This window comes from Bactrocera latifrons, unplaced genomic scaffold (assembly GCF_001853355.1).
Source record: "Bactrocera latifrons isolate USDA-ARS-PBARC rearing strain unplaced genomic scaffold, ASM185335v1 scaffold_19, whole genome shotgun sequence".
Lineage (NCBI taxonomy): Eukaryota > Metazoa > Arthropoda > Insecta > Diptera > Tephritidae > Bactrocera > Bactrocera latifrons.
Window position 1 is genome coordinate 2242464 of NW_017535407.1, and position 27312 is coordinate 2269775.

Genomic DNA, 27312 nt, shown 5'->3' on the forward strand with positions numbered 1-27312 from the left:
TCTGTGTTATCAATTTTTTTTAAATAAATGTGAATTGGCAACTTTGTGGAAACTCTAAAAACAATAGAAATCGTTTGCTGGTTGTACATTTTTATTGAATATCAATGGTAATATTTTAGAGCGAAATCTTATTTTTTAAATGAATAATAATGGAAATTGCTGCTGCCGAGAAACAAAATGAGTCGGACAGACATAAAACTAAGAAAAAAACAAACAAAAAGCAGTCAAAACCGCCAGTAGCTGAAGCCGCAGGTGATCATGCCGGTGGACAAAAAAGTCACAGGAAGCGTAAAAGACATCATTTCAATGCAATACGCGCACAAATGGAGTTTTACTTTGGTGATGCGAATCTTTCCAAGGATCGATATCTTAAACAGCTTATGGACAAAGATCCATGTTAGTATATATTATGCAAATATTATCATACGCCTAATATACTTTCCACCTTTTGGTTTGATCACACAGATGTACCTTTGGATATTTTTCTAAGTTTCAACAAAATGAAAGCGCTTACATCTTCAGTGGAGGAAATCAAAAAGTCCTTAACAAACTCAGAACTACTTGAATTGGATGAAAATAATTCAAGAGTTAGACGCAAGACAGCTTTGCCGGTAGAACGTAATGTCGACGACAAGACACTATATGTTGAGGCTTTACCAGCTGCAGCTGATCACGATTGGGTGCGTCAGGCGTTTGAACGATTTGGTGCAGTCGTTTATGTCTCACTACCCAAATATGCCAAATCACGGAAAATCAAAGAATTTGGTTTCGTCGAATTCGAGCAGGCGAGCAGTGTGGACAAAGCGATTAAGGCTTTCAGCGAATTCAACGGTGTATTAAGGACGCAAGAAACTGATCCTGCAGAATTGCAAAGTGTGAAATCATTTATCAAAGAGAAAAATGAAGAAGAAGTAGATGCGAATAATGTATCCGATACCGAACATAAAAAGATTAAGAAATTGAAAAGGGTTGCCGATGAAACGTCGGAAGAAGAAGGACCTGAATCGAAGAAAGTAAAAACAGAAAACGAGGAAAACTCCACGGCAAACGAAACTGGAGAGACTTCAAATGATGATACCGAGGATCAAGCAGATGACGATGGAGATGTCAAGAAGAAGAAACGCCGCAAAAAAAAGAAAAAGGCGAAAACTTTAGAAAAACGTCGTAAAGATACAGACTTGAATACAGATGCATCTTTTTATGAGCTAAAAGTTTTGCCGAAATGTGATTGGAAACGTTTACGTAATAAATACCTCAACTTGCAACGCGAAAAGGTAGCTGAATTGAAACGCAAAGCATGGAAGGAAAAGCAGCAACAACGTGTTAGTGAAGGCGTTTCTGCCGAAACATCGGATGCCTCAGCACCCACGCCAGCTAAGAAACCAAAACCCAACGAACGAAAGTTGCGCAAAATGAATATGAATTTTTATGGCGCGGGTGAGGAAGATGCCAAACCACAACCCAAAGAGTTGAAGCACAATCCAGCTTTAGAACGAGCGCCGCTCTTTAGCTATTCGGAAGGTCTAATAGTTGAAGTAGGTTTCTTAAATCCTTGTGTCAACATAAAGGAATTTAAGACTGATATGCGTCAATATGAAACTGTAAAGTATGTTGACGTTAAGGAAGGTGCCATGCATGCACATCTACGTTTGGACACAGCGGATGCGGCAACTGATTTCGTGCGCCAGTTGACTTGTGCGGAATATAACTGCAAAGTACTAAACGGCGAAGCTGAGTTGGAATATTGGAAAAAGATTGAGGCCGACAGAGAAATGAAATTGAATAAACAAGTAAAAATACCACAGAAGAGAGGTAGAGAAAAAGTTAAGAAATTAATTACAAAACATATACGTTTCGGAGAAGATGATGAATAATTAACACAGTCAATGTGTTTTATTAAAATACAATTTTTATTTGAATGAAATATCTAAGAAAATAATCATATATGCTTACATTACTAAATTTTACAGTCTGTTTGAAATTACAATGGTTTTTTTTTTTAACCTTACAACTTTTACTATATGTATAACGAACCATCAGCCGGCCCTAAATAATGTAACGATATGAGAATAACGTCTATAATAGTCCAAACACCTAAACCACCAAAACTGAATAGTTTGCCGATACCTTCTTGCCAGTGGCCAAGATAAAAACGGTCCGCACCAAAGCCTCCTAACGTAATACTGATTATAAGTGCGGTGCTCCAACGATACCCCTGAGTCCAATTACACTTAATATTACGGGTAAACGAACGATTGCCAAGACAAAACACATCGGAATGAACTGTGCAATTGGTGCGATAAAAGTAACCATTCACAGAATTACAATTTCCACGCAGTGCACACGATTGTTGCCATAAATTAGTTTGGTAGCAATAACGACAATTCATTTGTTGTACGAATGTCCGATTGCCTTGACATTGCACGTGGTCCAATGCCGTACAAGTCACGTTAATGTCTCGACCATAATGGCAAGAGTAATTATAATTACAGCGTATGCAAGGAAAAGGTAGTGTTGAACACTCGCTTTCAGGACCGCCTGGACAGGATACATTCGTGTCATTTATGCTTTTGATTGTGAGTGGTATAGCGTCATTGTTGTTGGTAACATTTTTCGATTGACCTTCCAACTTGGTCTCAGTTTCCATTAGATTGCCACCCGCGGTTTGGCTCTGTCTTATGCCACTAAATATGAAAATCATAATCAGCGCCAGGGCGGATCGCATGTTAATAACTATGCAACGTCTGTGACGCATTTCCTTTGCAATAGAACAATAATTATTTTAAACTAAATGTTTTGCACTGATTAATAAACAAACGATAAACAGCTGGTAAACGAAGCAGCGGAGTGCGAACTGTCATTTTTACTGTTATTGTACAGGGGACTTCGTGAATATCATTTGTAACAATATTTTTTCAACGAAATTTATAATTTTGTTAACGAAATAAAAGTGCAATTTGCAAAACAAAGCCTATAAATTCCTTGTTTCTAAGCCATTTAGAATTTCCAACTTTTTAATTTTTTTTTTAAATCATGCAATTCTTTGCAACATTAAGGGTCAGCTGTCAACACCGGCTACTTCAAGCTAAAAACAGCTGACATTTTTATTTTATGTAAACAAAGGATCACTTTTCTATATTGGTAGAATTTAAAAAAATATTCAATAGAATGGTCAAAGTTGATGTTGAGTATTGGTAAATAGAAAATATTCAAATATAAAATAAAAGATATAATTATACAACCATAATGCTTTTAGTCCGAAATGCAATTTCGAGTGGCAATGTAAAATGCTCCAAAATTTTCTACTACAACAACAACCAAATGCGGAAGTCGTATGTTCTAAAGGACGTCAGGGGTCATTTGAAGTAAAAATAGATGATACCTTGGTACATTCCAAATTGCAGTCGTTTGCATTTCCTGATCACGAAAGTGTTTTGGAAAATGTACGACGTGCAGAAAAGGGACTTCCAATAGAAAAGGTTAACGAGCAACCAATTGACAATTGTATGTTGATGTGATAGCAAAAATGCAATCGACGCAGTGACTTGAAAACTCCTGAGTACGCTGTAATTTTCCAATCCCATGCGTTTAAAATTATAAATGAGCAAAGCTAGCATACCTTGGCATATGAAACTTAAATAGAAGGTATGAAATAAAAAATATAATTAACATTTTTTAAATGCCAATAATCACATAAAAATTTGTCTTATTTTATAAATAAATCTATTTGTATGGAAAATCTTAACAAAATTAGCACTGCGATGGGCAAATCGATACAAGTTGATGTGGAACATTGGTGAGCGCTACATTAGATCATTTTAAATTTGTGGTTCATCATACAATTTTCGTTTAGTGGTTTATGTGCAGCGCATGCGCGCCAGTGCAGATCTCTGCAGAAATATATAATGAACGAACAGCCTGATACGGACCTTGTATGCCGAGCAGGTCGACGTGGTTCTTTTGAAGTGGTCATAAACGGCATGTTGGTACATTCAAAATTGCAGACACAGGCCTTCCCATCACAGGATGATATACTGCAGAGAGTAAAAAATGTGCAAGCAGGTTTGCCCCCCAATTATATAAAAGCAGAAAATATCTGTACGCTAATGTGAAAATCCGCTTCCGTATATACAAAAATACTTTTCCTATAATTTAGTCGACAAATGTATTTGTGAATTTTTTATTTTTACAATTTTTGTGATGCACATTTTGTGAATATTTCAATTAAAGACTAATACTTTTTAAAACTTTGTGTATATATACTTATATAAGTATAAATATTACTTATGGCATTATATACTGGCAAATTCTTGTAATTACTGGCATGTTTATGTTAATTTGAAACTGTTGCATTTTTCATTTAGTTTAGTTGAGGCGAAATTGTAATTGCTGTTACATACTGCAATTTTTACAATTTATTGTTCCGCTCTATGCTTTTTAATCCTCACTTCTGCGCTGCAAGAAACCACCGAATTTTCCGCTTGTGGTTTCTTAAGTGATAAATAAATACCAAAACGTATTTTTCCACTAAACTCACGCGCAATTGTGCGCAGTGGCTCATTAGTCTTCTGTCCATTATGTTGATCAATGCAAATCATTTGGCAACGCGTACAAAAACCTTCCGCTTTGAAATCGACATCACCAATGCTGATTTCCTCAAATGAATTTTCCTCAAAGGGGCTGGCAGTTTCCAATATAAAATTCCCACGAAAACGATCAACGGTATAATCAAGCGGTTCTTTCTCCGTTTCCACTTTATTTGCTAACCAACGTACCGAAGCGCGATTAACGAGCAAAAATTGCGCTTGATTAGCCAGGCTAATATCCTTTGAGGCACCATCTTGTGTACGGCGTTCGGCATTTTGACGCACTAAACGCAAACCACTGGTTTCTAAGCAGTCAGATAACCATTTACCCACTTCCTCACCACAATCTAGCCCTTCCACTAAATCATTACACACTTTACTTTGACAGAACGTTGACTCGACGCGTTTAGTTTCATCTACAGCGTTCATTTTTAACGGCAACTGTACTGCTGCCATGCCGGGAAAATGTAACTCTAAAATCTCCTCCTTTAACTTCACTAACGGTCTTATTAGACATAACCTTGTAAAATGCTTTTGTGTAATAGCCATGCCGTTGACATCGACAATCATCCAAGCGCGATCATATTTAAAACCACTATTTGTAAGTGGCCATGCGCTTGTAATGTCTAAAGCACCACATGACTTAATCGGATAGATACAAATGCGTTTCAACTGCGGTTTCAAGCGTTGCGGCACATGACGTAACACTTCCGGCAGTTTTACGCTTTCCATGATACGTAGACGATTCGCTGCCGTAGTTAGATAGCAATCTCGTATCATCGCCACTGCTTTGTCCACATCACTTGCACGCGTCATATAACCGAAAGACATGCGCACAGCACCGGTCGGCAAGCCATCGACCAGATCAGTGAAATCACTGCAAACATGACCCGCCTCGTAATGTTTGCGTATATCGGCATTCGATAAGTGCAAAAACCTTTGACATGCACCTGGATTACAGAAACACCCAGTGCGTATTTGTACATTATGGACCGCAGCGATGCAGCTCACTTCGGCGAAACCGACATATGTGCCATCATCGTGTAATACATTGAATGTGACGATGCAGCCTTGCAGCGTTATATCCTCATAACCGTTATGGTTGTAAAACTTTATTAGCGGTGCACCGTTGGTGTGACGTAACGCGGCGAGTGAATCATGACCGTATTTGGCTAGCGCATACACGTGTGCGCTAATACGCTGCACCGGCAGTTGCTTTGCTGTTGCAGGCACCAGCCGCTCCAGCATGCGAAAGCCTTCAAGTAACGCAGTGATGGTGAGGAAAGGCAAAGTACCATCTTCGAAGCGTGTTGTAAAGTTTGGGCGCTTTTCGTGGAAATTTTGCCGTGTCATTGCTATATTCACAGTGCCGCCACCATAGTAACGCTTTTGCAGCACAGTTTGACCTCGTCTGCTCACCAATAACGCACCGACGCCCGTAGGGAAACTGTTTAGTTTGAAAAAAATGCGTAATTTTATTATTGGTCTTCAAGCAATATCAGCAAAATTTCTCTTACCCAAACATTTTATAAAATGAAATACAACAAAAATCAGGCTTATATTTTCGCAGATCTAGAAAATTAGTGGCTACGTAGGATGCTGTGTCCAGACATATGTAAAAATTACTCTCTGGTGCTTCTTTTCCATTTGCCTCGTCACCAACATTTGTGCCATGCTCTACTAAACCATATTTTTGAATGGCTGCGATAGTAGCCAGTGGCATTTTATAGCCACTAAAGTTGCATTGCGCCGAATAAGCAACTAGCGAATTAGTCTTCAACTCACTTCTACCATTAGAGCTGGTTTCAGCTTCGAAACCATTTTTATCAATACCATTAGTATGCTTTAGATTTTCCACTATTTCGTCTTTCGTTAGAACATACAGCCGCTTGGTGCGCACTACCTCACGCATTCCCAAAACCGAGGTGTGATTTTCTTGGCAGTAGTAAAATGCACCCGCATTATTGGCTTCTTCACCGAAATTAAAGCATTCGCCAACCAATTTTAACGCCGCAGTGGCATTAGCGGTAAATATCACCGCATATTCCGTTGCGTCTGTGTTAAAATGCTGTAGTACACTAAAAGAAACCACTTATTAGTGCTTTTGATTGACATAAGATGACAAAAACAAAAAAAATGTACAAACCGATAGCGTGCCTGATCTATGAGATCACCGGTTACTTTGCAAGTATGTGGGTTACAAAATAAATTCTCTTTAAGCACCTGGCCAGACGCGTCGATTAAGCTACTAGGATAGAGAGTAGTTCCAGCATGATCTAGATATACGTTATCTATAAGGAAAGAGATTAATTAATTAATATTTTATTATTGATTGTAATTCTGCAAAAAAAAATTTTTATTATTTAAATATGTGATGATTTGAACTTGATTTAAAATAGAAAATAACAAGTATTCTAATCTTTAGCAAAAAAAAAAAAAAAAATAATAATAATAATAATAAAAAAAACCCCAAATAACTAGTATTATCTGCCATTACAAATTTACGAGTTCTTTTATGTGTTTATGTAATTAAACAAGCGATTTTCTAACGAATTTCCATGCAATTGCTTTACAACAATTAATGCACCAAGGTGTCATTCATAAAATTAAAACATGTGATTTTACTATCTTTTTTTCAAATACTTTACATTTGAAGCATTCGCAAACGTAATGCATTTTTTTTAAATTCATTAATTTCGAAAGATAAGAAACTTTGGAAAATGTAAATAATTAATGCATAAGCCCTATATACAAGTATCTTCACGAATTCTGCTCAAATTCTTATCTCTTACCACTTGATAGTTGATAGGTAATTGATAAGCTATTTCGCAATAACAAATATTTTTATATTTACAATATAAACAAATAATTTAAGTTAGTTACTTATTTTATACCGCATATTAAATAAAAAAATTATAATTAAACAAACAGCGAAATATGAATAAATTATTTATTTTCCTTCTAAAATAACGGTATTCATATGTATGTAGGGAACTTGCTTTTTATGCGCTGAAATTCACTTTCGATAGCATCTGCTTCAGCCTGTGTAAATACATTTTGAAATTCTGGCATTTTATATATGTATACTGGCCCCTTGTTATAATTATTACTTCGGCGCGATTAATTTTTTTGTTTCTGTTTTGAGCGTCACGCAATCTATTGACAATTAAGTAGCAATGCCGTCACTCTATTGATGTTTCATTCGTAGCTCACTGTTCACTATGCAGACCAAATCAACCGGTTTCAACAAATATTAAAACATAACTAAACCAATTATTTGTGTGAATCAATTTAACACCGAGCAAGTGCTTCGTTCCTGTGCCGCACTAGTTACATTTATTTAATTGCATCTTGTTGAGAATGTGGGTATTATGATCTCCTCTACCGTGATTATGATATACAATAACAAAATGGACTCAGAGATTATGGATTACTGACGTGTTAACTTTTTATCCTTACGCTTAACCTATTTACTTCTCTTTGTTTGCAAGAATAGCGAAACCATCAGCTGTTAAAATGTAAACAAATCCACAGCTGAAATAGATCTATGCATGGAATACCCTCCACCATAGTTTGCAGATTGGTTAGGACATATAAAAATGTGTACTAAAAATACACATATAAGTAATATAAAATTAATTAATACAAATGAAATTAATATTAATGCCGAAATTAATTTTTAAAATTTATATATGTATACTAAATAGACATTTTTCATATTTGTTCAAAACATGTGTTTAATTAAATTCGTTTTTAAGATCAGCTGTAGTGTCTAACTGCATCTTAAGTAATGCAAGGTTTTAGAAATATCGATAAAAACCATACTATCGGAAAAAGTTATCAACCGCATCAATTTTTTTTATCATTCCTGTTTCTCCACATATTCAATATTGTGAAATTTAAAAAAATTTAAACTGAAATAATTAATCAAGTAAAAATGGATAAGTGGATACGTGAACGTTTGACAAACTGTCTGGATTTCGAAGTGCCAGATGATATGATCAAGTAAACATAATTCACTATTCAATTTTGCTATTTGTTAACGATGTCTTGCAAATTTTTAAGATACATTTTGTCAATGAAATCATCAACAGAGTTCGATGAGTACTTTGAAACACTACTTAATTCAGAATGTGAAGATCATCGGTCATTTATGATGGATTGTAAGCAACGGCTTTTTAGCAAACCGTTGCACTATAAACGTTTGCCACAAACTAGTAATAACCAACAACAGAAACAAGCAAAATCTACTCAAAACACCGCACAAAATAAACAGAATCAAAATACTTTGGCGCTGGACGGCAAATTTGGTAAACAACAGCAACAGTCACAAGGTGCTAAGAAGAAATCCAAATATGTCAATTTATACACTAGCGATGGCAGTGTTAGTGGGGAAGTGATAATGCTAAAAGGACGACGACTCTGTGATTGTCAGGCCTCTCAGCACAAGTTAATCAATAACTGTTTGGGTTGTGGCCGCATAGTTTGTGAGCAAGAAGGTAGTGGACCATGCTTGTTTTGTGGTGATATGGTTTGTACCAACGATGAAATGCAAATAATGAAAAGTGATTCCAAGAAAGGACAGAATTTGTTGAAATCATTGAAAGAGAAAGGTGGTGGAGAATCATTGAAAAAGGCATTGGAACAACGAGATCGGTTATTGGAGTATGATCGGAATAGTGAGAAACGTACGACAGTTATTGATGATGAGCTCGATTATTTTGAGGTGGGTATTGGCGTCCTTAATTCGGTACATAACTTCAATTTGTATTATAGGAAAATTCAGTTTGGCTATCCGAATCAGAGCGTGCAAAATTTGAACAGCTGAAACAAGAAATGCATGAGAAGAAACATGAGAATCGCGCTAAACGCAAAATAAAGATCGATTTTGCTGGCCGAGAGGTGGAAGATGACCCCCCCATTACAGCTGATTTTGAGAACCGTGTGTTGAAGGAAATCGCTCAAGCAAAAGCTGACGCTGGTGACAAAAATAATTGGTCTAACCGAAAGAATACACAAAAAATTACACCGGACACATGTGGCACAGATCCAAACATGGATGATGAATATCGTCCAGTTTATAAGCTTACCGCTGAAGTAAAGGCATTCGCTGCTGATGGGTCTTTTAACAAAGGTTTAGGAGAATGTTCATATAATCGTGTTCAAGACAAGGAGTTATTAGAAATGCAAGATATGCGTCATTGTCTTTCAATGCATCAACCATGGGCATCACTGCTTGTGGCCGGTATAAAGAAGTATGTAAAGCACTTGTTATAAAACAATTGAAAATATGTTTACTATAATATTTAAATAGGCACGAAGGGCGTGTTTGGTATAGTGAACATCGTGGGCGCTTATGGATAGCGTCAACAGTAAAAGATCCACATCCAGAAGAAATTGAAGAACTTAAGATTTTTTACAAGACTCATTATAATGATCCTAGCATTGCATTTCCGGAGCACTATCCAACAGGTTGCTTATTAGGCTGTGTGCATGTGGATGATTGTCTGGCACAAGAGGAGTATCGCGAAATATATCCAGATGGAGAGTCCGAAAGTCCATATGTCTTTGTTTGCTCAAATCCACAACAGTTGCCAGTAGTTTTCCCTGTTAAGGGGCAGCATAAAATTTGTAAATTTTTCTTTATTAAAACTTGTTATCGTTTTAACTTATAAACTAATCCTTACAGATCAAATTGACCCCAAGATCCATAATGCGGCTTGCAAAACATTACTTCGTTTGAAAAATACAAAGAACTAAGGTGATTTTTTTATATACATACATGCCCTCTAAAATACACTGAGGTTGGAACGTCTTGAAATTAAAAACTCAATTCTATGAAATAGAATAAAAAAAATTTAATAAATGTGTAATATTATAAAATACACAGAATATCAGTAAATACGCTAAACTTGTTTTATATATTGTATATATAAAAATCTTCCACTTTTTTTAAATTAGTTTAAAAAAAATTAGCGATAATAGATTTGCGTTCAAAATTTTGGAATGAGTAAAAGTATTTAAAAGTTATCTTATCTAATATCATAATTTTTCAAAACATTAAGGAATTCTTTCATGTCTAGTTTTGTTAGTTTCTTTAATTCCTCAGCTGCATCATCGCTGACCAAATTGCATTCCGGCACATCCAAATTGCCCACACACAAGCCCAAGAAGTCATCCCAATAGAAATATGTGCCACATACGAGTAATTGTGTGTTACGCACTAATATTTTCAATGATTGATTTCGGCGCAACATCTCCCGTCGCAACACCAAGAGCTTTTCCTTTCGTTTCAGCGATATTTGAGACATCTGAGAGGAAATATATATACCCGTGTTTTTTAAACAAGCACTTCTTCTAAATATTGCATTCACATCACACTCCCGCACCACTTCCACAAGAAGAGTTTGTCTATTGTTTTGTTGCCTATTTCTGTTGCCAATAACACAAACATTTTCCAAAGCCACATTCGGCAGATCAAATCGTTCCTTAAGCAATTGCTCTACAGCAGTTTGTGGCTGTTGTTCTGGAGCTATTGGCATATTATTAATAATAAGTTTACGTTTTCGCACTATTTTTTCTAGCGTGTGAAGTTCGCGTTGTAAAACTCGTTTACTCTGTTCCGACTGAGACAGACGTTGACGCATTGTTTCTAGCTCATTTTGTATTGTTTTATATTTATCTAGTTTTTTGTCTTCGACTTCATCTTCATCATTATGCCCGTCATGAACGCTGGTCGAACAAGGTGTACTTTGGCGCGACCGCGCTTGGTTAATAAAATTTTTAGACACCTCACTCAATTCTGCCTTTGTTGCGAATGACTTCAGCTTTTCATCAAACATTTTGCTTATTGCATGGAGGGTTTTGTTTGATAAATTCACTTCAGACGTGGAAATATCGTTTTTGTTGGGTTGAGAATCAACTGAATTTTCGTTGGTTTCATTTAAATCTGTATTAGAGTTCGGTTGGGAATTTTCGGTGGTTTCTGAATTCTGCTCATTTTCGCCTGCATCAGTTTCTAATTGTACACTATTTGATTGTATATTATCTAGGCAAGTACTAACATCAAAATAACTCTGTTCACTTGGTGCCGCTGGTGACTTATTGACCAATAAGTTCATATTCCTACTATGTTGTTTTAACAATTTGTAATTTTCATACATTTTGTGTACTTCAGGGTGTGAGCGTTTCATATGTTTAATAAAGTTGGACGAAACATTTTTATGACCACGTAGTATTACTTGGCAAGAGACGCATCGTGCTGTAAATGTATCGCCTTGTGCGTTAATGTCATCTGGCTACAAATGTAAATAAATAAACACAACTGCATCGAAATACAACAATAAAATAAAGCGATATGTTTATACATACAACTTCGAAAAAAGGTGGCGAGAATAATACCGCACTTTCTCCGCGCCGATAACGCTTAGCCGGTTTCACCTCCTGTTGACCAGCCGCATTATTTTGAAATTGTGCGTACAAAGTCTGATGCGTTGGTGCTATAAAAGCAGAACTTTGTGATTTTGGATTCTGATTTTCCTGACAATAACTGCCAACTCCGTTCGCATATTCATTTCCTGCACTGATATTATCGAAATGACGTTTTTGTCCACTGCCTGGGGCAATCACGCCAGCCGGTCCAATGAATATTTCTTCACAATTTTCATATTTAATAGTGGGCTCCATAACAAAATTCAACTTTTTCACATTTATTCCGCACATATATTAAACAAGTTTGTCATATCGATTTTGGAAAAAATAAAAGTACAATTATTTTGATTATCAGTAATGGGTTGAAATGTTGCCACAGTTGTGTGTTAACAATTTTCTTAGTTCATCAGTTATATTTATTTGTGTTTTGATTATTGCCGAACTTTAAAATCCGTACGTCGTAATTTTATAATATTTATATCAATTCAAATATATTATAAATCTTAAATATCACGCACTTTAAAAGTTTGGAACTGGGAAATTTAGTTTTTTATTTTTTAAATGTCCCTTTCTCAATAGCAACACTGCGCGATGAAAACAAACACGAAATTTGATACCAAAAATAGGCAATAATAAAATATAACTAAACGGAAGACGATAAACTAAAGCAAACAGAAAACAAATAATGTAAAATAAAGGAATCTCTTGCATTTTCACAGCATCTTAACTCTGTTTGGAAAACTATACATTTCAATTATTCTACTAGAATTGGCTGAGAAAGAAATGTTTATATAGTGAATTTGTATGTTTATTACTTATGAATGAAAAATTGTGCTTTTTAGACTGGTTGAAGTAAACGAATGAGTTCATGTACATAGTTCTTAAATTGAATGCATCACAGGAGAAAAATTACCAATAAGAATTTGAATATTTCAGAAGTGTTTGTTATCATACAAAGTGAAAGTTTACCAATTTCCTATCACAATTAAATTTGCTTTTTTTTAACACTATTACGTGCAGAAAATTATTTAATATAAAAAGTCTCACTCAAAGTAACAACTTTCGTTGTAAACAAAACTAAATTGCATACACGAAAAATCTCCAATGGGAGCCCCAAACAATAAGTAATAAAAAAGAAACTATCACCATTAACTCGCCGATTTTGTGTTACTTATATAAATTTCTCACCTCTCAGCGAATTGTTGTTCCAAGGCGCTCTCCTATAATGCCCCCTTTGCGCCAAAAAGTGGTGTTTTGCGTTCTCTGACATTTGGAGCTGTCATATTGACAGTCGTGTGCGGTAGGTGATTGCTTGTGCATTTGTGAAACGCTTCTTGCCATCATCGTTTTCAAAGTTATTTTGTGCTATCTATTGTGTATTGTGGCTTAAAAAATGTTACTGGCATACAAATTATAAATTATTTTCACACATTTGCGTTTTTTATGAAGTTCTTAAACGAAAAAGCACATCAACTGCCTATTTGATGCTCACTACAATTTCACTTGAAAAGCCGTAAAATTGAAAGAAAAAAATTATGTTTTAGTGGGAGGTAACTTGAACAAAGCACACATAGATACAAAGTGAAAGTGTTTATTTTTCGTGTATAAAATATTTGTGAATTTAAAAGAATTGCAACTAATGTGTAACTAATAACGAATCTTTTAGTATTGTGCAAAACCACCGTCCAGTGAATATTTCGTCTTCCTGCCTTTTTATTTTGTTATAATCTGTAAATTGTGCAAAATAATTGCAGTTACCGCTGACCCCTCCCTCCTAACGGTACTTAATTTTTCGCCCCATATAGTGTTGTGTGCTCTCGCAGAAATAAAATAAAATAAAACTGCGAATTTTATAGAAATTAAAAGCGCAAACTTTCGAAGGGAGCGGAAACTCAAAAATTTAAACAAAATGTATCGCATTGGACCGATTAGTCGTAAATCGAATTTTCATTTGCGTGAAAAATTCCTTATTGGTTTGGTGTTAGCTACGCTATGCCTACTCTGTTTCGGTGGTATATTCCTCCTTCCCGATAATTTTGGCGGTGAACGCGTTCTGCGTGTTTATAAGCAATTCCAAAAAGCCGGTCCTGAAATGTTCATACCGGCACCACCCCTCGCTGCACACGCACCAAAAGACGCAGATCCACATTTTATGGGCGACCGTCAAAAATTGCAAGCTAAAATCAAAGAAGAATTAGGTGAAATATTAGATAAGCCAGAACTGCAGCAGCAGCAGCAACAACACCAACAAGACGCTGGCTATGATGGCGAGGAAATGGGCGTAGGCGATGATGGACAACAGCAACAAGGTGCTGCACCACCTTTAAATGGTGAAGGACCACCAGAAAGTGTAGCTACCGCCGGAAAAGGACAAAACAGCTTCAATGAAGATACGGCAGCACGCCTGGATAACAACAATTTACCAGTAGGAAAAATTGCTAGTTTGACAATCAGCCCCAGCGCAAACGCTGATCCGGATTCAAAAGTGGAAGAGAAGCGACAGAAAGTTAAAGAGGTAAGTAAGTATGTAGGAATTAGAACTTTATTAGAACTTCTGACATATGTACATACATATGTATGTATATGCATTTAATACTATATATGTATGCATGTATAGTCATTATCAGTAACTGCCTTACTTAAGTACTTTGAATTACTTTGATTGACCATTCTTAACGCCATGTTAGCGATAAGCACCGACCTTGTTGTTGGGTTACTTCGACGAGTATGTGCTTTCTGTGATTTCAGTGCCAACAAACGCTCATATCTGTTATAATTTTCAAGTGCACCGCCTATATCTGTACTGGTTTAATCACTTGCAATTGTAATAAATAGTTATAATGATTTTATATTAATAGATAAACGTGTGTGCACGCCTTGTTATTTAATTACACGGACTATTTAGATTAAATTGATTGTACGAATTATATTGTACATACTTTCATATGTTTGTTCATATGTATGTTTTTACTTGTGTCAGAAGTTGTAATACGTTCCTTATAACGGTTATGAATCCGTAAAACAAAGCTTAACATATGAATAAAAAGCCCCAAAAATGTTCCTCTAAGCCAGGGCTACAATTTCCGATCATATTGACTAGATCGGGTATCATAACAAATAGTTGTCATATCACAATATCAAAATATTATTAATAACTCTTTTATACCCTTTTATGTTATAATAAATACACCTGTGAAGGGCTTTATAACACTGTTTTTTTGTTTTAAAATGAATTTAGTCAACACAGATGTAATTCAGACGAGCTTACCCTTACTACCATTCGCACCCATATAAGCCTACTTCTGTGGGGCATTCGCTGTGTTGCCAAGTGATCAGTCGCCAAGCGGTAGGAGACCAAACGTATTATTTACACACTACTGACCCACTTGATGTGCTGTGTCAGCAAACAAGCAAACACATATTCAGCATTGTTGTTTTGCAATTTTACTTCAGAAGACGATAATTTTTTTTTTTTTTTTATATTTTTTGCTAGTTTTTGTTCTCCTCAGCGTTATTTATGTAAATGTATGTAGCATAGACCTATGAGTAAAATTTAATGACGCACACATTAAAAATCTCATTCTTTTTTAGTGAGAGTAGCAGAGGAAGCATATATGTTTGCTGAATCTTCCGCAGTTCGTAGAGACATGCTATTAAATGATTGTCTCAAGCGTTCACGTTGTGGAACCTGAAATACACCATATCTGATTAGCGCTGTTAATTTATTAGTTTTTTCATTCTTCGCCACTGTGGCTTCGAGTTTTTTGCGTGCTTTCAACTTTCAATTTCTTTGTATTGAAGTGTTCTCTCAGGCGTTCAAACAACTTTTTTTGTGTAGCGAACTTTTGTGTGGACAGATATAATATATTACTTTGACTTATGCTTCTAGGCGATTTCGTTGTCTGTTGTGGTTTTTTAGAGTTGTAACAATAACAACTCGCTGTAAATTGACCTACAATAATTGATAAGTTCTTATTACGTCCACTAATTTATTTACTTTTAATTTCATTATAAGTAATATTATGCCCATACATGTATATAGTTTTGCATATATATATATGTAAGTATTTATAATATTTATTTGCGTTTGTCTTCTTAACTTTTGCATTGTTTTCACAAATGATTTTTTTTTTATTTTGGTTTGCGCCTGCAAATAACCCTGTTTCCGTTTGATCTCTCATTTTCGCTGTTTCTCTAAAGCTCTTTCGAAACGAAATCGAGCTAAATAACATACAGAAAACAAAAATAAACAAAGTAAAGAGGAATAAAAAGATTTCGAAATTGTATCTCGACATTAGTTACACTCTCACTACACAACGCGTGTATTTTTAAAGCGCAGCCACTTCCTCAATTTCTTTCTTTTCGTTTCTGTTTTAATTTGTACTATATATACATACATATGTGTATGTATGTATGTATGTATGTGCGCGTTTTGTTTCATTTTATTTTGCAAGCAATTTCGTATTTAATACCACAACACTTTTATTGAAAACGATTCCAAATTAAGACCATAAATTTGCCATGCCGTGTTGAGTGGAATTTGCCGCTAGCACGAATATGCTTTAAACTTAGCTGAAATTTGTTAAATGGCAAATTTATTAACAAATTACAGCTTAAAATATTTGTTAAAAATAAATATTAATTAGGGTTGCAAATTTTTTCGTTAAAAATTTTTGGATAGAAAATTATATTTTACATTTTTATTACAATTTTGAGATTTTTTCCATTCGTTATTTGAAATTAGATTTTTTTTTATACTTTTCAATCCGTTATTTGAATTGCTATTATTTTCATTTTTCAAATCGGTTGAACATTTATTTTTAATTTTCAATCTAGTATTTGGGATTAGATATTTTTCTTAGTTTTCAATCCGATTAAAAATTAATTTTTAATATTTAAATCCGGTATTTGGGAATACAATTTTGAAAATTATTTACATACATATATTAAGATTTTTAAGATAACTCTGCAAAATAACAGTACTTAAAAATTAAATCTTCAAAATAACAGCCCTCGTCCGGATAAAATCCCGGTGAATTCCGATACTGTGAAACCGGCTATCGTGGCAATCGAGAAAATATATCTTCTTCTTCCCTTAGCAATGCATTTTCCCTATAAAAAAAACGTGGTAAACTAGAATTGCTCTCAAAATTTGAGCCAACTTATATATCAGGTTGCTTTTTAGTTGTTTACCTTGTAAATTCACATCTTAATCGCATTCATATATTGCGTAGTGGTAAAAGTCTTTTCGTATTTCTATTCAAACTATCCAATAGTCTCATCAGATTCAACCTTACCACCTGATTTGTGGAAAAAATGTCACTTGTGCTAAATAACTTAATATCCATTCGAATTTTTTTTAACTAAATTATAGTTTTATAGTAAATCGCTTTAGCTTAATTCTTATCTCAATAACATCTTCGAGAGTTTCTATATATTTCACTTGAAAGAGCTCGGAATGCCGTCTTATTATAAATTTCTAAATACATGTGCATGTTTATATAATATACTTGACATTTTGTAATTGTAAGCCAACTAAAGACCCCAGTTATTGATTGTCCACAATTAATCTAGTTATTTGTCAACTGAACATCGTAAAATTAAGTGAAGTACCAAACCTTTTTATCAGAAATTCAAGAATTGTTCATTGCACATTTGAAAGCTATTACATACTGACAAATATAAATTACGTGCTTTTAAGCGTCTTTTTACTATCTTGTTGGTTTTTTCCCTTTAAATTGTTCGTTTTTTGTTTTGCTATTGCTTTTACGCTTGGTTCAGAGACACGTTTTTATTAATTATTTTGCATGCTTAAATACTTTCACATTCATTTTGCGTTTAATGCCCAGATACTAATGCATAAAGGGTGCTCTTTTTGGATGGTAAAATTAAATGGTGTCGGTTAGACAGCATTTATTCTTGGAAAAAGTAAATGTCTATGCGGGCTACGACATCCTGTATAAATCTGCATTTCGATCGAATCTTTGCACCATTCCTTCCGGTAAAACTGACTTAATCTGCCAGTGAGCCGAATGCTCGTTTCCAGCTGGTTGTTGTTGTTGTCGGTTCCGGCTATTTAGACCCGACTGTCGTGTGAACGGTCTGGTCTTACTTATTCAGCGGAGGCTCTCATTTATCAGAGCTCAACATAAAGTACAGACAGTAGCTTACAAAGACTTTTCAAGATATTTCACTTCCAAATTTCGAATGTAGCTGGTTAAGCTAGAAAATTTGATGTTGTTGTTGTTGTAACGGCAGAAATTCTGCCGAGTTGACAGTTCTTGACCGGATAAAAATCCGGGTCCGTTCCGGTTTTCGTAGACCCGACTGTCGTGGGAACGGTAGAAATTTCCTCATCCTGAAGTGCTCCGTAAGTTTGCTGAACAGAACGCGTTTTTTCGTTATAAACTTCCACGATTTTTGAATATTTTTCTGTTATAGGTTTTTTATGGAATTTACCAAAGTACACTGAACATAATAGCTTATTTACACACAACTTTCGCTTCGCTTTGCTTCAACAGCATTCGTCGTTTTAATTAGAATGAAGCTCGGCAAGCAAAGCGTTCATTTTGACATACCGTTAGTCTCTTAATTTCGTTGTCAAAGTATGAAATGTCAAGGAAAGCGCGGAAAGTTGCTTGTGAATCAGCCAAAAATGTCAAAATTATGTGTGTATACTTTGACAGTTATTTCTTTGGGAAATCCCACACATCTAAAAGCACCCTGTATAAACAGATTTATGACTTACAAATGTATACGTACTAATAATTTCGGTCTGCACGTGTTGTCATTAACATTTTCTTGGCTTGTTGATGCGAAGTGACAAATGTTTGTGCGGCAGTTAGATAAGACTTTTCTGCAGCCATAATTGCCGGCTAGTTATTTACATCAGTAATTTTAAATTTAAAAAATAATGACGAAAGTTTACTTATCAATTTCTTAGTTATTACTCTCTCAATTTCTTAGTTATTACTTTCTCGCTCTCAACTTCAGCTTCCAAAAATTCACGTCAATATCGTGGAAACTCTATATAGTACACCAGCTTTTTTAAAACTCTTTTTAGTAATTAATTGAAAGATTTTTCTAAATATTCATATATTTTCAACTTATCGGTTGCTTTTAAAAAAATATAATTTTTTCTGATCTAATCTCAGTTTTTTTTATTTCAATATCGTTACACTCTCCAATAGAAGTTGTAGAATTTTGTCTGCTTCCCAACTCAAAACAACTGAAATCACTCACTTATTTACATGGCTGTCTGTTTATTGTTCGTATCAACTATACCTTTGTAAATATTTATCTATTCACCGATCAATGTTGATTTTGCGCGATAATTTTTCGCTTGAATAGCATTCAATGTTTCCTCTCCCGTCGCAGTGTTGTTGTCTAGAGCAATGAACTTTTAGTAGTAATAAAGTTGCGTTGAATCTAAACATACATATTTACACCTAGTTATATTATTACTTTACATGTGTGTTAGCAACTTTGTTTAAAATCACTTTTCAAGTAAAAAAACTAAAATTCATTTTCATTGGAAGCTATCGGAAACTTGTTGGGCAATTATTGTTGATTGCAATGTGCCACTTGATGCGAGGATGCTTTTTACATTAAATGAAATTTCTCATTAATAGCAACTATTAGTAAGAATATTTATTTAATACCCGCAAATAAAAACAAAAATCTTAATGAGCGTAATAAAACTCAGCAGTTGTAAGATTTCAATGTTTGATAATAATAGCGGAGTCTAGTGAAGAAAATTCAAGTTCAACTAAATAATATAAAACATAAAAAATAAATATAAATAATAATATAATAGGAAAAAATAGTAAGACTTTTTTCATAATTTAAAAATTCCTAATTTATTGTACGAAATTTATGTCGTCCCTGCAAAGTAATACTCCTTGGCTCGAATACACTTGTGCTAACGTATTTTACAATCCCTGAAACAGTTGACAAAGACAGATTCCTTTCGTGCTGTCGCCAGTGAAAGCTCCCTTTGAAATCGACAAAGAGGTGGTGTGTGTCTCTGTTTTTTTTCGCGGTTCTTTTCCAAGGTTTGCTGCATGGTGAACATCTGGTCAGTTGTTGATAAGGTCCAATCAGTTTGTTGACGGTGGGTTTTTATTTTTCACACAATACGCTCAATACAACCTTATGTATCGGCTGATGTTAAAAAAAGAAGAACTCTTTTAAGATACTTGTCATGATACGGCATACCTTGGCAAACCAATTGACCCAAAAAATGAAGTTTTTTTAAACTTAAAACATATTTCGAAGTTTGTGGAGCAGTGTTTGAACGATTAAAAATATTTTAATGTCGTAAAAAAATCTGTGAAGTTTCAACCACTTTCGCCAGCGAAAGCCCCCTTCAGCAGTAGAGCTGCCACATAAGAATCGTTAATTATATGTTTTTGCTTATTGGCGCTTGCTTTCCCAACGAATTAATCAGAACTATAAATTGTATAAGCATATGTACATAATAGTATACTTAGAAGCATAATAATATAAGCTCATCGATCTTACGTCCCACAGTTTTTGCACGAAAACGTTCATTTATATGTGTTTTTACGCGAATTTGGGCACTGAACAAAGCAACTAATGAATAAATTTCCATTCTGAGAAGCTGTGTTGTCACCCACTTTGCTTGCTATTGATTTCAAATTCCAATATAAAGGCGCCTTAACTTGCTCTACACACAACGCTGCTCTGCTCAGTTGCTCCGCCAACAAATCATTTACTATCGCAATCTCACCTAGAGCAATAGTTGTAATGAGTTCTCATGTTGTCAGTGTTGTCATTGTAGCTGTCAATTTCGTTGGCAAATGTTTGGTAATTCATTTTGTAATTCTACACTTCCACAGAACCACACTTATCAATGAATTAATTTCTTATCTCATTCGACTCGATGCCAGTTTAAATATGTTTGTTTTGTGTTGAAGTCTCTTTTTTCTTTCCTCGAGTACTCTTTTTGTTTGATTTAGTAGGTTTCCGTATTTTTTTTATTTATTTTTATGTAGGCCCATACTCTGTCAGTCAGTTGAAGCTCAGCAGAAAAAAACAAATAGTGTGTTTCAAAGCTATAACCTACTTACAACAACAGAAATACAGTTTGCCCTTCAGCTTTGCGGCTTCTTTTTATTGTTATTATTTATTACCATTTTATATTATTTTTTTATTTAATTAGTTTCTATGCGCTCTACATTTTATTTTATATATTTGAATAACTAGTAATAAGTTCATGTGGCTCACGATCATTAATTTGAATAAAATAAAGCATGTTAAGCACAATGGGATCTACATCCAGATAAAATTAATTGATTTTTCTCGTTTTGAAATCGGGGTACATTGTTTTCCGTTGACCGTAACAACTAAATTGCAATAGGTGCAAATCTTCCGATTATATCGATCAATTACTCTTCTGCAACATTTCTATGTATGTATATAACGTTTCGAAAAGTATAAGAACAATGTGTATTTTGCGAGAGTTACGAGTTCCAAAAGTGGGTTACTCGATAAATTATGCGTACTTGGAAAACTTCTTAAATGTATGTACATATGCATGTGTCGTACAAATATACCTTATACTATATATGTAGAAACGCTCTTAGAAGTAGATCTCTTAAAACACATATGATCAAAATTGACACGGACTGACATAATATTTTCACGTATTTTAATCCAAATTTTCATCATCGCCTTTTGAGCCAGTGCATGCATGTCAACACTTAATTTAAGTTGCCATGCAAATGTTATAGGTCTTGCTTGGCATGGTTCTCAGTTCCCCAACGGTGATTTTTGACTTTCGAAAACAGAAAAAAGTCTCCTTCTTCGTCTTTACTGGCGTAGACACCGATTATAGTTGAGTTAACAACAGCGCGTCAGTCGTTTCTTGTTTTCGCAAATTGGCGTCAATTAGAAATGCCAAGTGCATCATTAATCTTCCGGAAAACCGTTTTCTCGAAAACTCGTAACATCGACTCATCAGATCGTCTTGCTTCTGCACCATATAGCCGGACGGAAATAATGAGCGACTTATAGAGTTTGATCTTTGTTCGTCAAGAGAGGACTTTACTTCTAAATTGAATACTCAGTCCAAAGTAGCACGTATTGGCAAGAGTTATGCTGCGTTGAATTTCAAGGCTGACATTCTGGTTCCAAGGTACACGAAATTAACGGCGCTGTTGTTAAGGCCAATGATATCAATATCATCGACGTATGCCAGCAAAAGAACGTCTCGGAGAAGTCTTTCCCTATCCTGACGAAGCATGGAGCTTTAAAACTATATCTGATCAAAATTGACCCGGACTGACAAAAAACTATATTTTTACCTATTTTAATACCAATCCTCATTATCGCCTTTTGAGCTAATACATGCGTGCCTACGCTTAAACCGATTTTTCATGCACTTTTTACCTAGGTTGAGATGAGCTTCAGTTCCTCGACGGGATTTTTAATTTCCAACAATAGTAAAAAATCACTAGAGCCAAATTTGGCGAATACGATCGCTAAGCGATGACACCCATTTCGTGTTTGGTCAAAAACTCAGTCATAATCATACTGGCATATGCCGGCTCATTATCGTGATTCATGAATTTTGTGACTAAAATTCAGTCGATTACGACGGTTTGCTTCACACAGAACCCTCAAAACGGCCAATGGTCGATAAAAACCGTTTGAGCCGTTGGAAAGAATTTAAGGTTAACCACACTACAGTAATCGAAGAAAACGATGAGTCTGGACTTTGACTATTTTTTTCGATTAATCTAATTTTTGGAGCGAATTCATATTCATAACCCCCCATCTCACCCCATGTAATAATACGTTTGGTAGAATTTTCAGTTACGTTGTCAAGTCATTAAGAGAGGTGGATGGACAACTCGAATTTCGAAATTTTCCATTCGCAGTTTATATGGGTCAGTCCGGGTTAAATTTGATCAGATGGTTTATGTATTTAAGGTTGTGTAAAAAGACATATCAATTATTGTTGCCTTAAATTGAAGGTTTTATTTAGAATAGTTAGAACGATCCGAATTAGGCCAAATATGTTTGACAACTTGAACTTTCGAAGGTAATTTTACCATGCCACTCGCGGAGAAATCCTCAGAAGCTAATTTTGAGGCGAATTATTAACCAGTAACATCTTATGCTATACACAGGAACAAGTATTATTCCTAATGGCACACAATTACTCAATTAGCATAAGCTGGCAGCTTGTTGGTAGTGCAGGACACAATTGAATGCACCTTGGAGCACCGCATAATAGATGAGTTTCAGTCAATCCCTTCAAATCCTCTCTGACCGTGAATCGTGGTTTGGCTACTGCTCTAGCTGTCATAAGTGACCCCATTTTTTATCATCAGTCAACACCCGCTTCAAAAATGCATCGGTTTCGTTGCGATTCAGCAGCGAATTGCAAATTAATATTTGTTCCGTGGGGGTTTAGCGTTAATCGAGCTTCTTTTTGTATGCAGCCTTATTTAAGTGGTCTCGAACTCGAATATTTCCATTATTTTTTTTATACATTTTTTCGACAATTGGTCTACTTGAGCGTGACTTTGTCATCAACATTACAAAAACGGAGTCGACGAAATCAAGGGTTATATCAGGACACTATTCATATTTCAAGCTGTTTGGCTTGCTATTGTTGTTGCTGGACCTTATGTAATTTAATAATATACTGAAATATTGAGCGACAGCAATTAATTTAATCAACGATCCAATTTATTTATATTCCCATTGAAGTATCAATTAAAATTCAATAAATTCCTAAAACATCGCCTTCCTCCACTCAATTCATCATTTACTACCTCTATATGCATGTACACATGTAACAGTTATTGCAACAAATTGCTTACACGACTCTCGCCATCGCCACAGTGATCTCCCACAAAGGCCACCGCAAGCGCCAATAAGCCATCCCCCGGGGCAAGCTTTTTCGGTGCGACACATTGAACTGCAATTGAATTAATCGGATGATGTTAGTGCCAATTGCGATAAGCAGCTGTTAGCAACCTGTTGCGTTGCGACTCCACTTGGCACAATATGTGGCCAATATGCCACCGAATGTCGCTGAACTTACACTTTCCATCACGACAATATGCAGACCCCTTGCGCCTGGCCACTAGGCACACTCAATGCTTTGTGAGTAAAATGAACGAAGGAGAGGGGAGAAATGTTTGGCAAAAAGCGCTGACCGTAATGCTTGGCACTATAACGCTACCTACAGGAATGTTTACATATCGTTTCGTTTCTCGTCGTGTGAGGAAGTAGTTGGCGGGCTCTATGTGGCTTGCCGGCCGCTAGTGACCGGCTGACGGGCAAATAGTCGCCAATTTATGTTTTCTTCTTTTTTTTTTTTATTGTTTCGACGCTGTTAATGAAATTTCCGACTAACGACAAAGGAATGAACATAAAAAGTGGCTAAAATTGTTCGGCGTGTAATTGCCGTTGATTGCGTTGCCACTTTTTGTGCTGTCAAAAAATTACGCGCACTTAGTGTTGCTGGGGCCCTATTAACGAACATATATGTATGTATGTGTATATGCATGTGTATATATATTATATGTAGCACCGTTACTGGTGGGCAGCGTGGGCGACAGCAATGAAAAAAAGCTATGAAGCGTGTCAATGGCCATTGGCCCCGTTAGCTTTGGTTCCAATTTGCCCAACGAATCGTAAATATAAATAATTGTTTTTGCTGTTGTTGTCATCATTTTAAGCATTTAAAATTTAGTGCTGGCCACCGGTTGACCACCACTTATAATTATATTCATACATATGTAGATATGTAAGTATGTATATAGTATAACAATATGTTTGCCTTATTATAATGCAATTTGGTGCCATGAGCGTGTCGTTAGCTGGTTTAGTAGTGGAGCTGTGCGCGGAAATGCTTAGCATAACAAAGTAGCTAAGTAAATGGTACCAAGTGCGGGGTTGTTGTCTCTTAATTGTTCTTTTTTAAGTTTGCAGGTGAAAGTTTGCCGATGGTAGGTATATGCTTTAATACAGGAGAATTTCTATATATGTCGCTAATGATTCTTGTTGATAAAGTTTTCATTGAAATTTGAAAATTGTAGTTGAATCCAAAACTGTGAGAGAAGTTGTCGTGAAGAAAACGGTTGGTTTGCTTTTTTCCTATTTTTACAAGTGGTCGTAAATTTACCGTCTAATGCTGTACAATAATAACACCATTTCCGTTATTTATGCAGATTACTCCAAATAGAAACTGCAGCAACTGAGACAGTTTTTTGAAAAGAGAAACGCATATGTTTTCAATTATCTTCGCCAAGAAATATTTTTTGTATTTGAATTATTTTGAAACGATATAAGAACGACCTGTCTTTTTCGGTCTGATATGAGTAAGTAAATTCAAGTAGAGCATCCTCTTATGACATTATAAAATATTTTAGAAGCAACAGGGAGAGATTTTTTTAACTCCTTTCTCACTGCTGCAACATGTTGCTACAGAGGAAAATAGTTTTGTCCAGCTAAAGGTACGAGATTGATATAGGTTTATGTATATAGGAATGATCAGGATGACGAGGCTTGTTGAATTTCGGATGTTCGTCCATCTGTCTGTGCAAGCTATAATTTGAGATATCCTAATGAAACTTGGAACTGAGGACAAATTCATTAATGGGCTCGTTTTTGAAAAAGTGGTCGTGGCTCCGCCCTCTAAATTTAATGTATATATCTCTCAAATCATTCAAGCAAAAATGACAAAATATGCTCATGACAAATCCCTTAAGCACTCGTATTGTAAAAATTAGTAAAATCGGATGATAACGCCGCCCACTCCCCATATAACCATATTGTTAAAAATTACTAAAAGCGCAGTAAAACAATTACTAAATACGCCAGAAACATTAAATTTTACCTCCGAGATGATCTGAGAGGGCTTCATGAGAGCCGGTGTGAAAATTGGACAATAGACGTGGTACCACTCACTTTTTGATGAAATCATACATATATGTCGGGACACCTTCCGACCGATTTCGGCTAAATTTAGTACGTAGCGTTCTTCTCATATTTTTATATCGCAGTGCGAAAATGGCCAAAAACAAAACATTTCATTTCATTCTTGCACTTTCCAGCATACAAATCAAGAATTAATAATATAAGGGAATAAAATTTTGAAATCATAATTCCTTTAAAGTATGCCAACTTATAACCAAAAATTGCCCAAATCTAAATAATATCGTTCAAGCTTCTAGGAACCGATTATGTGGACCCAAATTGCCCAAATATAAATAGAATTGTTCAAGGAACCGATTATGTGGATCCCAGTAACGATAGTTGATTTTTGAACGAAAATATCGGTTAATGTGTGAGATATGCAAATGAAATTTATAGAGAATCCTTTTCTGACAATAGTTAATGGGTTAAATCGGGTCCATTCTTCCCTGAGCCCCCATATACCTAATATAAAGATTTTCGAACTTTCGGGTGACTTTACACCGCATACATCAGACAATGTTTGAGTTATCTCAATGAAAATGGGAGAGCGTGTTTTATTCATAGCAGTGGATCTTTGTGCCTAAACTGGATAAAATAGGACAAAAACTTGACCTAGCCCCCATATTCGTAATATCAAGATTTTCGAACATCCGGCTGTCTTTAATACTTCTGTTTGGTGATTGTAAATATGTGGGGTACTTTATAAAATCCAGCAAAAATTCTTTTAGTATGTGACATGATTAAAGTTAATAGATAAAATCTGGTCGGTACTACCCCAACTGCCATATACTACGTATAATGATTTTCGTTTTTCTAACAAACCCTAACCTTATTTGTCGGTCAGTGTTTGAGTTAAAAAGTATATATCTACATATATATAAAATGCTTGAATTCTGATTTTATGATTAACGGTATTCCCACAACTTTGATTTCACGTTGCAAGAGTATGAAATGTTCGGTTGCAGCCGAACTTAGCTCTTCTTTACTTGCTTTTTTTTATTTATTTTTTATTTTTAGTTTTTAACATATCTTTATACATACCATTCGCAAAAAAATGCTGCTTCCAAAAAGTAATATTTTTAATAATAATTCGAGCTATTCCTAGTATTTTCAAGATGAATGAACCACAAAAATATACATATGTATGTATCTTTCTCCCCCTACATTTTGAAATTTATTACTATTCATCAAAGTTCTTTTTACATATGTATGTACATAAGTATACGTTCCGCCCGTCTCATAAAATCGAGCGAGCATTTTACTTAATTTCGCTTAGACATGCAATGGTGCGTGCTGAAAATTTCGATGGCGTTTGTCAGCGTGTTGTGACATTTGG

At 35.2% G+C, this 27312-nt stretch overlaps 8 protein-coding genes across 12 annotated transcripts in view; 5 read left to right on the forward strand and 3 right to left on the reverse strand.

Annotated features, from left to right (window-relative positions):
- The first annotated feature begins 71 nt into the window (after positions 1-71).
- On the forward strand, positions 72-1962 carry LOC108967518 (la-related protein 7). Its single transcript, XM_018931001.1, has 2 exons — positions 72-396; positions 466-1962. Exons 1-2 carry the CDS (start codon positions 150-152, stop codon positions 1872-1874), a joined length of 1656 nt encoding a protein of 551 aa, XP_018786546.1. The 5' UTR covers positions 72-149; the 3' UTR covers positions 1875-1962.
- On the reverse strand, positions 1888-2842 carry LOC108967526 (TM2 domain-containing protein almondex). The gene has a single exon (XM_018931012.1). The coding sequence runs from the start codon at positions 2753-2755 to the stop codon at positions 2018-2020; it is 738 nt and encodes a 245-aa protein (XP_018786557.1). The 5' UTR covers positions 2756-2842; the 3' UTR covers positions 1888-2017.
- A 260-nt stretch (positions 2843-3102) lies between these two features.
- LOC108967532 (migration and invasion enhancer 1) lies at positions 3103-3532 on the forward strand. Its single transcript, XM_018931019.1, has 2 exons — positions 3103-3194; positions 3257-3532. The coding sequence occupies exons 1-2, from the start codon at positions 3169-3171 to the stop codon at positions 3516-3518; spliced, it is 288 nt and encodes a 95-aa protein (XP_018786564.1). The 5' UTR covers positions 3103-3168; the 3' UTR covers positions 3519-3532.
- Positions 3533-3553: 21 nt separating this feature from the next.
- Positions 3554-4222, forward strand: LOC108967531 (migration and invasion enhancer 1-like). 2 transcript variants are annotated; one of them, XM_018931018.1, is made up of 3 exons: positions 3554-3645; positions 3755-3796; positions 3854-4221. In XM_018931018.1, the coding sequence occupies exons 2-3, from the start codon at positions 3762-3764 to the stop codon at positions 4110-4112; spliced, it is 294 nt and encodes a 97-aa protein (XP_018786563.1). In that variant the 5' UTR covers positions 3554-3645; positions 3755-3761; the 3' UTR covers positions 4113-4221. The 2 variants fall into 2 exon arrangements, with proteins under 2 accessions (XP_018786563.1, XP_018786562.1); XM_018931017.1 differs by lacking the exon at positions 3554-3645 and having other exon boundaries at positions 3676-3796; positions 3854-4222.
- Positions 4223-4236: 14 nt separating this feature from the next.
- Positions 4237-8131, reverse strand: LOC108967516 (molybdenum cofactor sulfurase 3). 2 transcript variants are annotated; one of them, XM_018930999.1, is made up of 4 exons: positions 7065-7095; positions 6733-6877; positions 6104-6664; positions 4237-6033 (listed from the first exon to the last, which is right to left on the reverse strand). In XM_018930999.1, the coding sequence occupies exons 1-4, from the start codon at positions 7078-7080 to the stop codon at positions 4416-4418; spliced, it is 2340 nt and encodes a 779-aa protein (XP_018786544.1). In that variant the 5' UTR covers positions 7081-7095; the 3' UTR covers positions 4237-4415. The 2 variants fall into 2 exon arrangements, with proteins under 2 accessions (XP_018786544.1, XP_018786543.1); XM_018930998.1 differs by lacking the exon at positions 7065-7095 and adding an exon at positions 7586-8131 and having other exon boundaries at positions 4238-6033.
- A 331-nt stretch (positions 8132-8462) lies between these two features.
- LOC108967520 (activating signal cointegrator 1) lies at positions 8463-10449 on the forward strand. Of its 2 annotated transcripts, none has more exons than XM_018931004.1 (5): positions 8463-8591; positions 8652-9312; positions 9363-9841; positions 9901-10217; positions 10276-10449. In XM_018931004.1, the coding sequence occupies exons 1-5, from the start codon at positions 8524-8526 to the stop codon at positions 10344-10346; spliced, it is 1596 nt and encodes a 531-aa protein (XP_018786549.1). In that variant the 5' UTR covers positions 8463-8523; the 3' UTR covers positions 10347-10449. The 2 variants fall into 2 exon arrangements, with proteins under 2 accessions (XP_018786549.1, XP_018786550.1); XM_018931005.1 differs by having other exon boundaries at positions 8516-8591; positions 8681-9312.
- Positions 10450-10538: 89 nt separating this feature from the next.
- On the reverse strand, positions 10539-13288 carry LOC108967519. Of its 2 annotated transcripts, XM_018931003.1 has the most exons (3): positions 13206-13288; positions 11958-12284; positions 10539-11884 (listed from the first exon to the last, which is right to left on the reverse strand). In XM_018931003.1, the coding sequence occupies exons 2-3, from the start codon at positions 12270-12272 to the stop codon at positions 10619-10621; spliced, it is 1581 nt and encodes a 526-aa protein (XP_018786548.1). In that variant the 5' UTR covers positions 12273-12284; positions 13206-13288; the 3' UTR covers positions 10539-10618. The 2 variants fall into 2 exon arrangements, with proteins under 2 accessions (XP_018786548.1, XP_018786547.1); XM_018931002.1 differs by lacking the exon at positions 13206-13288 and having other exon boundaries at positions 11958-12401.
- LOC108967515 (mannosyl-oligosaccharide alpha-1,2-mannosidase IA) overlaps positions 13001-27312 on the forward strand; it is a 267492-nt gene continuing 253180 nt past the window's right edge. The window contains exon 1 of the mRNA XM_018930997.1: positions 13001-14532. Within this exon, the coding sequence (XP_018786542.1) occupies positions 13927-14532 (606 nt within the window). The 5' untranslated portion in view covers positions 13001-13926. The remainder of the gene's footprint in view (positions 14533-27312) is intronic.

What these genes read in the sequence shown, in the direction of transcription:
- LOC108967518 (XM_018931001.1), top strand. Translation starts at nt 150, where the DNA reads ATGGAAATTGCTGCTGCCGAGAAACAAAATGAGTCGGACAGACATAAA. An exon ending in GCTTATGGACAAAGATCCAT is followed by an intron (nt 397 to 465) that starts GTTAGTATATAT and finishes TTGATCACACAG; the next exon opens with ATGTACCTTTGGATATTTTT.
- LOC108967526 (XM_018931012.1), bottom strand. Translation starts at nt 2,755, where the DNA reads ATGCGTCACAGACGTTGCATAGTTATTAACATGCGATCCGCCCTGGCG.
- LOC108967532 (XM_018931019.1), top strand. Translation starts at nt 3,169, where the DNA reads ATGGTCAAAGTTGATGTTGAGTATTG. An exon ending in AAAGTTGATGTTGAGTATTG is followed by an intron (nt 3,195 to 3,256) that starts GTAAATAGAAAA and finishes TAATGCTTTTAG; the next exon opens with TCCGAAATGCAATTTCGAGT.
- LOC108967531 (XM_018931017.1), top strand. Translation starts at nt 3,732, where the DNA reads ATGGAAAATCTTAACAAAATTAGCACTGCGATGGGCAAATCGATACAA. An exon ending in CAAGTTGATGTGGAACATTG is followed by an intron (nt 3,797 to 3,853) that starts GTGAGCGCTACA and finishes ATTTTCGTTTAG; the next exon opens with TGGTTTATGTGCAGCGCATG.
- LOC108967516 (XM_018930998.1), bottom strand. Translation starts at nt 7,658, where the DNA reads ATGCCAGAATTTCAAAATGTATTTACACAGGCTGAAGCAGATGCTATC. An exon ending in TGAATTTCAGCGCATAAAAA is followed by an intron (nt 6,878 to 7,585) that starts GCAAGTTCCCTA and finishes CTTTCCTTATAG; the next exon opens with ATAACGTATATCTAGATCAT. An exon ending in ATAGATCAGGCACGCTATCG is followed by an intron (nt 6,665 to 6,732) that starts GTTTGTACATTT and finishes GGTTTCTTTTAG; the next exon opens with TGTACTACAGCATTTTAACA.
- LOC108967520 (XM_018931004.1), top strand. Translation starts at nt 8,524, where the DNA reads ATGGATAAGTGGATACGTGAACGTTTGACAAACTGTCTGGATTTCGAA. An exon ending in GTGCCAGATGATATGATCAA is followed by an intron (nt 8,592 to 8,651) that starts GTAAACATAATT and finishes CAAATTTTTAAG; the next exon opens with ATACATTTTGTCAATGAAAT. An exon ending in CTTGTGGCCGGTATAAAGAA is followed by an intron (nt 9,842 to 9,900) that starts GTATGTAAAGCA and finishes ATATTTAAATAG; the next exon opens with GCACGAAGGGCGTGTTTGGT.
- LOC108967519 (XM_018931002.1), bottom strand. Translation starts at nt 12,308, where the DNA reads ATGTGCGGAATAAATGTGAAAAAGTTGAATTTTGTTATGGAGCCCACT. An exon ending in CGCCACCTTTTTTCGAAGTT is followed by an intron (nt 11,885 to 11,957) that starts GTATGTATAAAC and finishes TTACATTTGTAG; the next exon opens with CCAGATGACATTAACGCACA.